This window comes from Crocodylus porosus, unplaced genomic scaffold (assembly GCF_001723895.1).
Source record: "Crocodylus porosus isolate Cpor-Errol unplaced genomic scaffold, CroPor_comp1, whole genome shotgun sequence".
NCBI classification, from domain to species: domain Eukaryota; kingdom Metazoa; phylum Chordata; order Crocodylia; family Crocodylidae; genus Crocodylus; species Crocodylus porosus.
Window position 1 is genome coordinate 49,671,741 of NW_017728949.1, and position 16,107 is coordinate 49,687,847.

A 16,107-nucleotide genomic window follows, 5' to 3' on the forward strand; every position below is an offset into this window, starting at 1 on the left:
TCTAGATTGGAGCAGAAAAGGGGGCCACGAGCCTCAAGACACCAGAAAAGGCTAGAGCCTTGGAGTCAAACCCTGCTTAGTGGGTTTAGATGGGGAGGCCTAGCTAGAGAAAAACAGGGGTCAGGCCCATATAGAGGAAAGGCCCCAAGATACACAATACAATAGGCAGCCTCCTGCTCGCAAGAACATTATCATAATAATTTCCACCAAGACGTGGCAGGAAAGTATAGGGTGGGACATAAGAACCCCAAAGAAGGCTCCAAGGGCGCCCCACGCAAGGCGCGGATTACTAGGAAGAGAGCGCTGGGAAGGGCAACCTGTTACAGGCACCCATACACATGATGGACCTCAGCTCTGATGCATGGTATTTAGTACCTGTCTGAATAGGTGTGCTCATTAGTGTGCTCTACCAGCTTCCACATCATGCATATTCACTGTACCCACATTTCAAAACAGCAGCAGGGGGTACTTTAACTAAAGCTTATTGAACAAGTTTTAGTTACAGTGTCCTCACTGCCATTATTAAGCACAGAATGCTGAATACACATGACACTGCGGACACTTTAATTAGAGTCAGAGCCATTCTAATTAAAGTGTCACCTTGCACTACACCCTGGAGCATGAGTATAGATGCTTCTAGGGATTTTTCACCATCTTTTCATATTTATCTCCAGCTACCACCCAGAAACTTGGTAAAGTAACTTAGAACTGGGTGTTGTAATTTATAGAAACCTGCTCACTCACTAGCAAATATTAAATTAAAACAAGTTTATTACAAGGGAAACAGTGGTACTCCCTAAGCAACACTATTAACCTTTAACTATAGCTCAAAACTGATCACGGTCACAGTCAGTGGCAAACCAACCTGGAGAGCTCCCTCTTAGCCCACTCACTTGAGAAGGGAGTCTCACCCAGGGCTGCCATCCAGAGGCTCTACTACCTGCACTGGCTTAATAGTAAATTTTGGGTAGGGAAGACCACCCCAGAGACTCTGTTGCTCCCCACTGTCAGGGGCTCATAGACTTATAGAAGCATAGAGAACTAGGGTTGGAAAGGGCCCCCAGAGGTCACCCAGTCCAACCCCCTACCTGAGGAAGCTTCATCCCCATGCAAACCATCCCATTTAACCTTATATCATAGACCTAACACCCAAAACTGCCACAAGTAAAGCAGGGGAACTATGGGAGCAACTGTCCTGCATTCATGAAATGTTATAAATATACGCTCCAGAGATTCCCAGGTAGAGGCCATGCCTCCACTATAGAAGAAGGCAAAAACTGTCACAGTCCATATGCCAACCTGACCATGGGGTAAAAGTCCTTCTTGATCCCAAATACGGCAATCAGTCTGATCCTGAGTGAAGGGCAAGACCCTCTAGCCAGAACTCTCTGGCTTTGCTCCTAGCAAGAGAATCGGCACAGCCCAGTTCAAGTCAAGCATATATATTCTCAGCAGGGAACTTGAGGACCTCCTATGCCAGCTTGCCACACAAGGCCATTTTGCTCAGCACGCCATGGCCGGCCCCAGCCCTGGCCCCAGCCTTGGGTAGCTGCCCAAGGTGAGTGCGGAGTCACCACCAGCATGGAGCTGATGCCGGAGCTGTGGAACCCGATGCAGCTGTTTTGCAGCCTGCTTGCTGCAGCTGCCCAGAGCCGAGGCTGGCTACAAACAGCTGTGCTGGGCTCTGAAGCTCAGTCACCAGCTCTGTGCTAGGAGCAGGGGAGAGGTGGGGTTGCACTTCCTCAGGCTGTTCCCCCACCACCCGCTCCAATGCTGGGGTGCACACGCCAGTGCAAAGCTGATGCTGGGGCCCCGGAGCCCAACACAGCTGTTTTCAGCCTCCTGGGTGCAGCCAGCCCCAGCTCTGGGTAGCTGCTGCCAGCTGGGGGCCCAAGCTGCTCCCAGCAGGCAGCTGGGATGCTGCAAGCCCTGCTGGGAGCAGCCAACGCTCCAGCAGCTATCCAGAGCCAGGGTAGCTGCTGACAGCCACAGAGCCTGGGCTGGGGGGCAGGGACTTTGGGTGGGGGGCAAGGGGCACAAGCAGGGCATCCTGCCATGTACTCTCATTTTTTCTGGCATGCCAACACTCCAGCACCTTCCAGGGTAGGCATTGTGGTGTTTTTCAGCACTCTGGCCAAAAAACATTGCCTACCCCTGTCCCGCACCTAAAAAGAAAGACTTATAATGGATGGAAGGCTGGAATCACCACCAAGGAGGAGTACTCAGCACTGGTCCATGCCTGCGGAGCGGACCAGGAAAGCCAAGGCTGCAACTGAACTCCATCTGGCTTTACATATCAAAGATAATAAAAAGTTCTTTTTCAAATATGTAGGGAGTCAGAAAAAAGCAAGGGTAACAAAATGAGACAACTGATAATTGACACCCAGGAAAAACCCAACCTGCTTAGGGTACTTCACATCAGTCTTTCATCAGCCGAAAGGGACTGCCCTGCCTAGGTCGGCCAGGGTGAGGGCGTATTTATACCCAGCATTGTTGTCGACCTGGTAAAGAAACACCTTGAGAGGCTAGACATCTTCAAGTCAGCTGGTCCTGACAGATTACACCCTATTGTACTCAAGGAACTGGTAGGTGTCATAGCCCAAACACTGGTAAAAATATTCGAAAGCTCATGGTGCTCAGGTGAAATACCTGATGACTGGAAAAAGGCCAATGTGGTACCCATCTTCAAGAAAGGGCAGAAAGTAGATCCTGGGAGTTACAGTCCAATCAACTTGACCTCAGTCCCTGGTAAGATTCTGGAGAAAATTATTAAAGAGGCCCTTCTTGATAAGCTGGCTGATGGTAACATCCTGAGGGACAGCCAGCACAGGTTTGTCGTGGGTGGGTCTTGCCTGACCAATCTTGTCTTCTTCTGTGACCAGGTGACATATCACCTGGACAAGGGAGAAGAGATTGACATTATATATCCAGACTTTAAAAAAGCCTTTGATCTGGTGTCCCATGATCTCCTCATGGAAAAATTGGCCAACTGTGGCCTCAGCTATACCACAGTTCAATGGCTGGGAAATTGGCTCCAAGGATGGACCCAGAGAGTAGTGGTCAATTGTAGGGAATCACTATTGTGCTTTGTGACCAGTGGTGTTCCCCAAAGCTCTGTCCTTGGACTGGTTCTCTTTAACATCTTTATCAATGATGTGGCCATTGGTGTCAGAAGTGCACTGACCAAGTTCGCCGATGACACTGAACTTTGGGGCATAGTGTCCACACCTGAGGACAGACTAGAGATCCAGGCTGACTTGGATAAGCTTAGTTAATGTGTGGATACAAACCTGATGAAGTTCAATACTGAAAAATCCAAAGTACTCCACCTCAGGGGGCAAAAAGTCCTCAGCATACTTATAGGCTCAACAGTGCTACGTTGGATAGCACTACAGAAGAAAGAGACTTGGGGGTCATGATTGACCACAAGATGAACAGGAGCCACAAATGTGATGTCGCAGCTGGTAAAGCAAATAAAACTCTGATGCTTCTCAAGTAAATCTCAGGATGTCATCCTCCCATTGTACTCGGCCTTGGTGAGGCCGCAGCTGGAGTACTGCATCCAGTTTTGGGCTCCACAGTTCAAGAAGGATGTTGAGAAGCTTGAGAGAGTCCAGAGGAGAGCAATGCACATGATCAGAGGATAAGAAAATAGGCCTTATAATGGCAGGCTGAGAGCCATGGGACTCTTCAGCCTAGAAAAGCACAGGCTCAGGGTGACCTGGTGGCTGCCTGTAAGTATGTAAGAAGTGTGCATCAGGATCTGGGGGAATGTCTGTTCACCAGGGTGCCCCAAGGGATAACAAGGACCAGTGGTCATAAATTCCTTCATGATCATTTTAAGCTGGACATAAGGAAAAACTTCTTTACTGCCCGAGCCCCTAAGGCATGGAATAGACTCCTTCCAGAAGCGGTGCAGGCATCTACTCTGGACTCATTCAAGAAATGTTTGGATGCTTATCTTGCTGGGATCCTTTGACCCTAGCTGACTTCCTGCCCCTTGGGCAGGGGGCTAGACTCGATCTTATGAGGTCCCTTGCAGCCCTAATGTCTGTAAAATCTATGAAGTCCCCAGCCTTAGCTGTGGCAGTACTCAGTGCCTTTGAAGAAGGCTTAAAAACACCCTGATGCATGTAGGCATAACTATGCCTAAATCATCCCCGACCAGTAGCTGTCCAACCTTTTCTTAACACCTTCAGTAGTGGAGAGTCCACAACTTCCCTGGGCGTCTATTCCACTGCCTCACTGTTTTCACAGTGAAGTTTTTCTAGATATCCAATCAAAATTTACTTTGCTGCAGCTTCTGTATCTTCCTCTTCGCAAGGTTTGCTGCCCTTCTCCTGGGCTTCTTACCACCTATGACAGCCAAAGTAGCAAGAGCTGGCTAGTGACAGCCACATAAGAGTTACCATAACCTGATGCTGGAGAGCATTGCTAGGGTTCAATGTTAGGAAGTGCTGCTGTGGCTGCCACCACCAGGGGTCTCCATTGCTCTGCTAGGGGTCTCCATTGCTCCCTTGGGGGTCTCCACCACTCCTCCATGCCGCTGGGGGAGGAGGAGTCTGCTGCTCATCCATGGTGCCAGAGGGTGGCTGGGGGATGTCAGTTGGCAGCCTGGCACGGCCAAGCCACGCTTTAGGCTGGGCAAGACTCTGGTCAGAGATGTCCAGGAGAGTGCCCCAGTGGTACTGAGGCCTGGTGTGAGGTGGCTCAAGAAGTATTTCCAGCTGTAATCCCAGCCCAAAAGCCAGTTCCTTATTAGAATCTATATACTTAGTACAGTGGGAACCGAGAGCTGTCAGTTGTCAGCCTGGCAGGGTCACACTGTGCTTTGGACCCAGTGGGACAGGGTTCTTTGGGACAATCTCCCAGTGGGATCAACAGGAAGTTTTGGGGCAGCCCAAGAGGTATTTTGCTGCATAATCCCATCCCAATCTGATCTTCTTTTAAAGCTCTGTACTTGATGCAGGGTATGGTTCTACATATTAATTAGTAAATATGAATAGCTAATGAAATTCTCTCTTTTGAATGTGTAATTCATTAAGGACAAGCTTTTATTTTGTATAGATTAGCTTTGAAAAAGGAATCAGGAATAAGGAACCAACTTCAGCCTTGCGCATTTCTCTCTCCGCACAACCTGGGACTGTCCTGTCCCTTCAGGGCCCTGCCACACAAATTAAAGCGGGCTAGAAATGGGCTAGAAATGAGGCACATCTCAAGCACTGACTTTGCAGTGGGCTGACTCCTTGTATAACTGGGTGGACAGTTGTGGTGGGATAACTCCATTGCATGTGTGGCCTGTCTGCATTTATTGCGTGACTGACCAGTGAATTGTGTAATGTATGTAATATATGGCAGGGACCTCTAAGGAAAAATCTTTTAAAGCTGTTGTCTGTGCCCTCAATTCTCTCCCTCTTGGGAGTGTATATGCTTCAGTCAGCCTCCTGGTGAATTATAGCAGTGGTTCTTAAACTTTTTAGATATGACACACCCCTGTGTAGACTTGAGGATCCCCTCAGAAAATGCCAGCTCTTAGCTCTCACTCTTCTTTCAACTACAGAAAAAAAGAAGAGAGTGATTCTTTTGCAAACAACTCAGAACACCCACAGCTGTGGATTTCTATTTGAAGTCTCTGGGTTTCACTTGTGAATCATGTTTGCACACCTAATAGTGCTAACATGGTGTGGCACTCCACCGCCACACCCACGAAAGACTCTGAAGGTTAAGAATCACAGTGAGGCACTGGGTCTGAGCAGTCAAAAAGGAAACTACTTTCTGCTCAGACCCAGTGCCCCTCCTGTTTGTTGCACACAGCTGGTTGTAGTTAATTTTCCCTAACAAATTCAAATACACATTTCCATTCACCCTCCCTTGGTTCTTTCCTCCTGCCCTGTCAGTTTCAGAGGCACATCTACATACTCACTAATGTGCCATAATTATGGCACATTAAGTTAGTATCTGTAATAATCCTCCCTATTTTTAAATGGAAAAGGCTGTACAACTAGTAATAAAACAAGTGGTTAAAGAAACTGTGTCCAGTGTAAAAACAGTTTGGTATGATTTTAGTGTTAAATATAGTGGGGGAGTTTAATAAAATAGAATGGCTTAGTCAGAGTTGATCCTGTCTTGAGGAGGATTTTGGACTAGAAGACCTCCTGGGGTCCCTTTCAACCCTTTCTTCTGTGAAAGTATTAGCCATTAAAGCAGGGGTGGGCAAAATATGGCCATTCTATCTGGCCCATGGGACCCCTAAAAAAATACTGAAAATTAACATTTATCTGTCCTTGGTTCCTGTCAGAAATGACAGGAATCAGGGGCAGTAGGACCCAGGGGAATCCTCAGCAGGCTCTTGCAACAGCAGGGGCTTCTGACCTGGGACCAGGTGGCTCCTCCAGCGCCAAAACCTCAAGGAGTGGGGAAGGCAGGGAAGGAACTGGTGTGGAGTGCATGGAAAAGGGGCCCTGCCCTGTGGCTGGTGCTCCCTTCTGCAGCTGCTCGCAGTCCTCGCAGGGCTGTACTGAGCAGGCACAGGCAGCCCCATGCGGGCTGCGAGTGACTGCAGCGTGGGGCACTGGCCATGGGGCAGGCAAGGGGCTGCTTTTCCTCCATACCAGCTTGTAATCCAGCACTGTGACGGCTCTGGGCTTGCACGTCAGGGCTGTGCCACGGTGGCAGAAGCTGCGGCCCCTTCGCTTGCCACGCTGGGCAGCATTTGCTGCTGCTGCCCACCCAGACCTCATGCCATGTGCTGCCCAGTGCGTGAGCTCTGGGCAGGCAGCAGCAGTAAATACTGCCCAGCACAGCAACTGGGTGGGACACAGCTGCTGTGGCGCAGCCCCGATGGGCGAGCCTAGAGCCAGCACGGGGCCCAGGTTGGCACCGGGCGTGGGTTACAAGCTGGTGCTGAGTGTGGGGGGAAAAGCAGCCCCTCACCCGCCCCATGGCCGGTGCCCCACGCTGCAGCTGCTCGCAAGCCATGTGGGGCTGCCTGTGCCTGCTCAGGACGGTTCCGTGCAGGCTGCAGCAGGGGCGGGCAAGGGGCTGCTTTCCCCACACTCCGCACCAGCTTGTTCCCTGCCGGGGAGCAGTGGGTCAGGGCTTTGTGCTGCCCCCCACCTGTAGTACAGGGCTCGGTGGGCACTGGGAACGAGCAGGCGCGGGAGCATAAAGCCCGCACCGCTGTCCCAGGGCCAGCGCGAGCAAGGCCCAGAGCAGGGCGGCAGGGGTACAGGATCCCGGCCAGCAGGGGCTCTATGGAGCTCTCCCCTCCCCCTCCTGGTGCAGCCCAGCCCGGCTCCACAGACCCCTGCCAAGCCTTTGCCCTGCTCTGGGCCCCACTGGTGGTGGCCATGGGACATTGGTCCCAAGACATTGGGACATTGGTCCCAAGATGGTGACCAAGGGGCGGGGCTACCCATGCGGCCCTCAACAGCTTGCCAAAGCCGGGTTAACGACCCTCCACCTGAAATAATTGCCCTCCCCTGCATTAAAGGTACATTGTAAAGACCCTATCTTGTAAAAATCAGTCTTTTCTAATTACCTAAAATTATTAAAACTAAAGAAATTTAGCAAAAATCTATTTTATATTATATAATATTTACTTTTTCTATTCTGGTTTTGACTGTTACTACACTGGTCCAGGAGCTCTCAAAAGTGGTCCCAGTAGCTCCTTCAAACATGCCAATTCTTTGTTGCATAGTGATGCATTTTTTTACAAACAAGGCTCCAACCTTCCTCTCTGAAAATTCATAGTACATAAAAAGAGGAGAAGAGAAGAGAAGCTGGCTTTAGGGATCATGGGGATACATATAAGGCATCAGGGAAGTATCTTCAGGGGAGAAGAGTACCAAGTAACAGGATATGTTGTCAGAGAGAGAGGAAGAGATATGTACCAAGTGCTGAAAACATAAGTGCAGGAGAAGAAACAGAAAAAGACATGAACAGCAACATTAACATTGTCATTAACTTCCTGTAAAAGAGCAAGCCATTGGCTTGCTGATATGCATGCATTTTTTCATATAAGCAACTGATGTAACCATTACAGAACCCCCTGGCAGATCTTATACTTAAGATGTAATTCCCTTATTTACTCAAATACAAAATGAGTGTTTTTCCCTCCCAGTTGGTGTGGTGGGGGAAAAAAGACCTTCATCTTATAACTGCGTACTATGAAATTTCATTAAATACATTGTCTCTCATTAAACTGTTGTCAAAAGCAGCATGTGCTCAGCAGTAGAAACCAACTGCGAACTAGATTAAAAGAAGCCAACACTGAGCCTGACTATAAAATACATTACCCACACTGGGCCAATATACTGATGAGAGTCTACCACAAGAATAGGTTAGTGCAGCATATTAAGTGCAATCTTCCTCACCGCTGACTCTTTTTCAAGTCATAATGAGCCACAACATTGCATACAGTTCACCCAGACAGTTCAATCACTCTGTTGTCTACTCTATCAGCCTGGTGCATATCAGCCTGGTGCATATGGTTAGTGTGGCCCTGCCTTCCAGGTTGCCCTGTTCCTCGTCTGCATATACATTTTTGGAGCATCCTAGGAATGTGAACAGTTAAACAATTAATTGTTTAATTGAAAAGCTCCGTGATAACTGGCTAGCTTACTTTATTGTTTAACGTGAGGCAAGGCATAGTCCATGAGGGAAGGCGGGGAAGGAAAGCCAGGCAGGAACCAGGAGGCAGCAGGGCAGGCAGGGAGGAAAGAGTGAGGCTGGGGGGGTGGGGTGGGAGGAAGTACCCATAGCTTATGGCAGGGGTTATCAACTGGGGGTACGTGTACCCCCGGGGATACATGGGAAGGCCCTGTGTGGGTAAGCAAGTAGGAATGGAGCACCACCACCCACCACCCTGAGCTGCTACCACCCAGGAGCAGGGTGGGGTGAGGACACTGGCGCCCCTCTGTGGGCCGCACAGACACCATCCAGCCAGCCAGACACAGGGAGGAGAGAAGAGGAAGTTTGCACATAATGGCAGCTACCGCCACCTACCACCCTGCGCTGCTGCTGCTCTGCATGTGGCCACTGCCACCCCTCCCACCCCTCTGCTCTGCATCCGCCTGGGCACCACCTTTCCCCCCACCCCCAGCTCTGCATCTGGCTGCCGGGGTTGCACTTACTGAAAAAGGTTGAAAAACCCTGGCTTATGGGCTTAAAGAGGTAAACGGCAAGCAGCCTAATGACTTGTCAATTAAGCCAGTAGCTGCTCCTTCACAGGTGCTCCCTCCCTCCCAGTATGGGGCTAGCTGCCCAGGCCCCTGGTCCTACTCTGTTTTGGGCAGTGAGTCTGCTCTTTTGCCGAAAAGCACTCCATGTCCCAGTGGGACACTTGTATGCCCTCACACACTATTGGGACCTCTAGCAACCCAAACCACCAGTTAGAATATAAACTGAAAATCCATCTCCCACCTTAACACAATGGATCTCGCCTTGGGGCAGAAAAGGTACATCATCTCTTTAACTTGTCCAAGCCTGGGTTGGGCCGTCCCCAGTCAGCAGTAGAATTGGCCAGTCCACTAGGGCAAACGAAGTACTTCTGGGCAACTCACCCTTGGGCTTCTTCTTGCCCAATTCCCAAAGTCCAATCCCAGGGTTCCTCAGTGCTATCTGTCTCTTTTGCCGTCCTCTTGTGAGGGTGCTGTTCCCACCCAGGTCTTCCTCCCATGGCTCTGCATCACTGCAGTCACCACTGCTGCATTCCTCTGCCACTTCTCAGAAGCCCTTATCTCTGTCTCCCTGGGGACAATTATCACCTGGGGACAATTACTCTTTGGCCCCCAGGTGATAGTCTTTCTAATTAACAGCTAATGAGCAGCTACCTGCCACATCTTATCTCACCTCCTTGTTTGCTCACCCCCTCACCATTACCATGAATCTGCTCTCCTTTCCTAAGAGAAGGCTCCCACTACAAGTACACACACATGCTGAGCAGTGTTGAGCTGTGCGGTCATCAAACGCTTTTACTCTGGAGGGGTCCAGCACAATGAACTATGTGGTAAATCACAAGGCTTTGATTTTGGACTAATATCATGCATAGTTTGTACATAAATAAGTGCCGAAGCGCTGCTCAAAAGTGTGTTAATGGAGCACCTGTGCTAAAATTACAGTAGTTTTAAAAAAAAAGGTAACATGCATCAATTCTGGATAAACTAAGTGCATGGGTAATATATACAAAATACCCACTACAGCTGTGTCTAATGTTAAGGTTATTGTTTTCAAATTTGCTCCTAACCTCCATGTGCTCAGGGAGAACAGGGTCTGACAGTAAGGAGAGGAGGAAGGGGAAAGAGTTGGCAGGAAGCAGAGAGCAAAGGGCTACCTTACCCGCCCCCAACCCCCCCCCCCAAATTTACTTTCTCTGCTGTAGCAATGGGAGGGGGACAAATTCAAGTCAAACCTCTGATAATTAGATTCAATACCTGGAGAATTATATAACAACATATATAGAATCTATACAATATATGTAGATTCTATAATTCCATATATAGAATCCAATTATTGAAGGGTCATTTTATAATCAGGGTCACCTTCTATTTGATTAAATATGGTAACCAGTTAATCATATCTTAAATAGTAACTCAGCCACATGTTTAAGCAAGTAATGTTGTCATGTAATATGTGTAATAATTTTGTGGTTGATTTCCATCGCACCTTAAATTGAACATGTGCAGGTGGACCTTTAGACTGTGCAGGCAGACCTTGAGGGCTAGCTCCAGGCTCTTTCTTCTGCACCTGGCCCTCTGTGTGAGCTGTCCTTTGCTGTTTTGTTGTATTGTTACCCCATTTCCCCCTAATCGGCATTTATAAAAAGTTAAAAAAAAATTGAACATGTGATGGTTTCCTGCCATGAAGCCCAGTCCCAGCTGCATGGTGGTGCTTGGTTGACAGTTCCCCCAGTCCCAGGACTGTACCCAAGTCTCTAGCTGGCTCCAGTGTGATCCAGGAGTTGGGACCCACAATCAACTGATGGTCCCAGGTTGAGAGAGTCTCAGTCTGGCTCCAGTGCAGTCCTGGGACTGACAACAGTAATCAGTTGGCTGTGGCTTCCAGCCTAGGACCTAACAGGCATTTTTACATATGCTGCTGACGTGATGCCAGGCTGAGCTAATTAAAAGTGCCTGTGCGTCATGTGTATCAGTGGCACAGCATGTCTCCATGCTGAGAAAATGGTGGTGGGGTGCTTTGAACTAAAGCATACCAAACGTGTTTTATTTCAAAGCGCCCCAGTGCCATTTTTTCAGCACAGAGAAATTCTGTACCACTGATACATGTGATGCCCAAGGCTGCCAGAGCGCGTCAATGTACATCCTCCAGCAGACTCAATTAATTGAGTCTGCTCTTACATGCTGGATTTCCAGTGTGTTGGAGCAGGCTCCCTGCATGTGTGTTATTGTCCAATAGTTTCACTGAATACCTAACTTTCAACTTGCCAGTGGAGGGAGATCCTGGGTTTCCCCTGCACTGTCAAATAATAGTGGTGCAGTTGGGGCCTGATTTCTGGTCCCAGAATCACGTGTCCTGCCATCCATATGTGGCATGGCAGGAGGTGAGATTCCTGGGATCACATTGCACCATTAAATGGACATGTGCCAGGCACCAGAGACATACAAATGTTATACAACAGTAAATGATGAGGAAAATGTCTTTAAAATAATGTTTTGTTTCATAAGGAACAATGCTGCATTGGGATGATAAACAAAATGCAGTATGCCTTTCTTGATTTATAAACTACTGGCTCGGCTACTTATATATTTTTATCCCTTCTGCTGTGTACACTAATGGGCGCCCAGAAAAAGCCAGTGTTCTGCACATACTTTTCCTTTACTGCTTGGCCTTTACAATAAATAATATGGTTTTAAAGTTTTAATATTGCATTTAGGATTTTCATTCTATACATTTTACAGTTCATTTACATTTTTTTTCCATCAGATCCGGGCTGTTACTGAAACTCGTGGGAATAGAGAAGGTGCAAGGGAGCTCCTGAGTACAATAGTGCAGAAGAAAAATTGGTTCTCTGAATTTTTGTCTGTCCTGCGTGAAACTGACCATGCAGACCTTGCAGATTATTTAAGTGGAAATACAGGAGGTAATTGTGTTGTTTTTCTAGTTTAAATGATGACTTATCATCTCTGCTTTTAATTTCTGCACTGAGGCATAGAACTCTTCACCGAATGGCATGGGTGACTGGTGCCTCCCGATTCTGGGGAGGCACCAGCGACCGATTGCCAACTGGGGGGGGGTCTTTAGAACCCCCACATTCTTGGGAGAGGGGGCGCCAGCCATTGCTCTCCACTCCCTGGCCAGCAGTGGTCAATTTCAGGGGGCTACGTGTTCCTTCTACACATCACCTATGCTGAACAGACTTCAGTGGATCTCACCCAAGAGTTACAGGGTCAGGCACCTAATATCGTAGTACATTTTTAAACATCAGGAAAAGGATTACTTCAAAATCAGAATACAATTTCCAACTTTGCAGCCCACCTTTAACTTTTTTTCACAATTCAGTATTTTAAAAATCCGCTTAATTTTGCCTATAGAGTGATTCTGAAGATTATTTTTGATAAATACAAAACAGTATTTTCAAGTGTCTCATACAAATTTCTGCCTCTTAATACCAGCAGATAACAATGAATGCATCTCTTAAGGACAGAATTCAACATATCATCTTTGTGGACCATCAGAGGTCTCAGAAGAAGTTGAATACAATAAGCAAACAATCAAATAGATTAGATTTAGTTGTTCATATAAATCATGGGTATCAAACTCATCTAGCCCCATGATGGGGCTGGCTATAGTCTGGCTGGTTCAGGGCTGTGGCATGCAGCCCCAGACCTGCTGCTCCAAATTTATGATGCACATGGTGACCACTCTACCTTGCATGCAGCCTGCATGTCACTGCAACCCACAGGCTGCACTGGGGGCTGGATGATATCTGGCCCATGCCTGTATTTTTGACACCCCGATATAAACTGAGAAAACTTGAAAAAGCTTCAGTGTTTTAGCTACTATTAACTTTATACTACTGTGGAATAAATTATAATATTCTGGGTTTGTCCTTTCTTATTTGCTGACCAGGGGATTCTGCAACAAAAAAAAAAAGAAGCAGCTCCTAAAAATATATCCCATGTTTTATAACTGACCAAGCAATATTTTAGAAGATTTAAGGTATTTCAGAAGTTATTGATTTGGTAACAAAGCTTTTATTTTTTTAATCACTTTTCTCGGGTTTTTTTCTGCCATAGCAGATACAGTCTCCTTATTTGAAGAGTTGGGACACTACACTATGGGTATTTGTTTTTATCTGTGCAAACATTTCAGGACACTAGTATTTGTCAAAATGATTTGCTAGTTCTGGTGAAAACACCAGTATATCTACATGCAGTGTAATCATATTGAAAATACAAATACCGCAAAGGACAAGTCTAAAAGAAATAGTGGTATTAAATGTTATGGACATATTGGGCACAGTTTCCATCATACTAAAATGAAAAGGTTACCTAAATCTCAAATTAGGAATCTTGAATCAACACTTAACCACGAAAAAAAGATATTCATCTCTCTGTGCTGAGTTGGATATGTAAATTTCATGCAGATTAGACTTGCTATTTTAGTTGACGTTGTTTAGAGACAGTGTTTATAAAGAAAATTGTGAGTTTTGTAATGCAGTATGTTTGTTCCTGCTTTAGAAACAGAGCATAAAGAAGATGAGCCAAAGCAACCAACAACTGCAAATGAGGAAATGGAAGTTCAAAATTCAATGTCTTCTGAAACGGCAAAGGAGCAAAAGCAAAACAATGAAGTGAATGATATCCTGTCCAGGGAAGACAGTTTATTAGAAACACTTCCTAAAAATACTTCTCTAGTTTCAGGTATCTCTAATAATTAGTATTTTGCATGACTTGATTACAGTTCAGGAATTAAAAGTACTTGAAAGCAAGATCTATAAAATATTATGGATTTCTTTGCTATGATGCTAAGGACTTCAGTGCACTTGCATGTGTGCTATTATTAAGGCTAACAAAGCAAGAACTGATAAGGGGGAGCACTACTCTGGAGAAGTGGAGACTTCCCTGACTTCGCAGCAGCAATAATACCAAGACCTGTTGATAAGTATTCCTCGCTTGTGCACCAAATTCTGCAGCCTCTTTCATTTAAATTCAGCAAGAAGAATTTATACATACCTTGGTAGTTGAACTGACTTAATAATGAACAGACAATGGGAAAATCTTTCAAGATCAGAGGGTCCATAAGCCATCTTGTGGCCCACTTCAGAATGGCCTGTGGGTACTGTAGCAGGACTAGACCCCTGGGGTCCAGGTGGCTTCTGCCCCACTCCAGCTCCTCAGGGTACTCTCCCTTTTCCTCTCTTCTGTCATGTCTTGATGGGTTATTTTTATTGTAGAAGGAAGGCTGTACCCAGGTCCCAGAGTGAGCCCTAGCCTGGTTTGGCCAGCAGATCCCTCCCATACCCAGCTGATCCCTAGTCTTGTCCTTCAAGCCCTAGGGGGCACCCATTACCTTAAGCACTATTCATGGCTTCCTGCCCCTACAACCATGCCAGTGCTTCAGATATCACTCTGTATAGGTTTTGACTTTCTAAGTCTTAAGCCTACAAGTTACTTTGGCTGGGGACTGGTAACATAGGCCCATGGGCTCTTCCCCAGCCTTTCAGTCTCCGTCTCTTGTAGGTCTCAGGCCATCTCAGTTGCCCCCTCTGAGCTCAGGCTCCAGCTCTCTTGGCCCCAGCCTGCTTCTGTCCCATGCCTCTGCCCTTGTCTACTTGTCCATCCAGTTGCCATGGGCAAGGCCCACCTGGCTAACTAATAGCCCCATTTTACAGGGGCTAATGGATGAATGGAACAGCTAAATTCTTAGGACAACTAAAGAAAAAAAACAGGATAGCAGTGCCATGTGGGTCAAAGGGTCAAAACATGAAAATGAGTGCGCCTGAGGGGGACACCAAGCAGAGCCCCCTGGGCTGCACCCACTGGTCCTCAAAGGCATCCAAGGAGCCAGATGATACTGCTCACTGGTGCTCTACCTGGATACGTGCTTGGACAAGTGAGAGGAAAATGGCCCTGCAGTCTCTGGGCACCTTCCCAGCCAGAGCCTCCTTCCTGGTCAAGTACAGGGCCCACTTGGCCAAGGTCAAGAGCACGTTGACCAGGAGGTCCCAGGGTAACCAAAAACAAAGAATTGGGGGGGTGAAATTCAACCAGAACTTCAAGAGGAGGTTGTAGAGCTGGAGGTGGAGAGGCTGCAGCCTGGTACTCAAGGGTTGTGTGCCAGGGTCTCCCTCTGCCTGCAAACACACCATGGTGACTGGTCCATGGAAGACCCACCAGCTGAGGTCCCCATGGGCTTGTGGGATGAGGGTGGAGTATAGGCTCAGCCACTGAGGTGCCCCAGCCATGCCCTCGCCAACTAGGTCCTGCCATTTTGTGTCTAGACAGGATGTGAGAGTGGCGTGGTGGATTGTGCGGCTCACGAGCATGTAGAGGTGGCAGTGATGGAGGGTGGAAAAATGGACCAGTCTGGTGTCCTTCAGCTGGCTTTGCCCCTGACAGGTCTCAAAATCTGGCATGCCCCTCAGGCACTCCTGTGGCTTCCTTTCCACCCTACAGACATCTCCAGTTCTCCAGTATAAAACTGAAATAAAAATGCAAGCCACTGCTTTCAAGAAAAACTTCCAGATTTCCCCTCTGAGTCATCATACCACTGCCAAGATACCTCTTCCCTCTCTGGCTCTCTTAGGCCTGGGAGTACCTGTCATGGCCCACAGCTCCGACTCCCCACCAGCCTGAGCTGGCAGGAGCTCCTGTCCCTGAAGAGTTCAGGGCTGCACTGGTTCTCTGCCTCAGGGGTCCTGGCTTATGTCTCCTGGACTCCTCCCCTTCTGGCCAGGTGCCATCTTGACCGGCAGCAAGTGTGTCCCCTTAGCCTCCAGAGCAGCTTACTGCTATTTTTCTGGTCAAACTGTAGTAGCACCCTTGCATCCTACCGAGAGCACTGCCCTATTGTCCTACTGTTAGGCAGCTAGCCCTGCAATAGGTATTTGCAGCTCTGGGTCTCTAGCTGCCTACTCGCCTGCAG

At 47.8% G+C, this 16,107-nt stretch overlaps 1 protein-coding gene across 2 annotated transcripts in view; it reads left to right on the top strand.

Moving 5' to 3' along the window:
- The window catches only part of IFIH1 (interferon induced with helicase C domain 1), a 46,903-nt gene that overhangs the window by 5,094 nt on the left and 25,702 nt on the right, over positions 1-16,107 (top strand). Inside the window, exons 2-3 of one of the 2 annotated variants that reach the window (XM_019554494.1) lie at positions 11,944-12,100; positions 13,701-13,883. In XM_019554494.1, coding sequence (XP_019410039.1) covers positions 11,944-12,100; positions 13,701-13,883 — 340 coding nt within the window. The remainder of the gene's footprint in view (positions 1-11,943; positions 12,101-13,700; positions 13,884-16,107) is intronic. The other variant, XM_019554492.1, reaches the window with a different exon arrangement.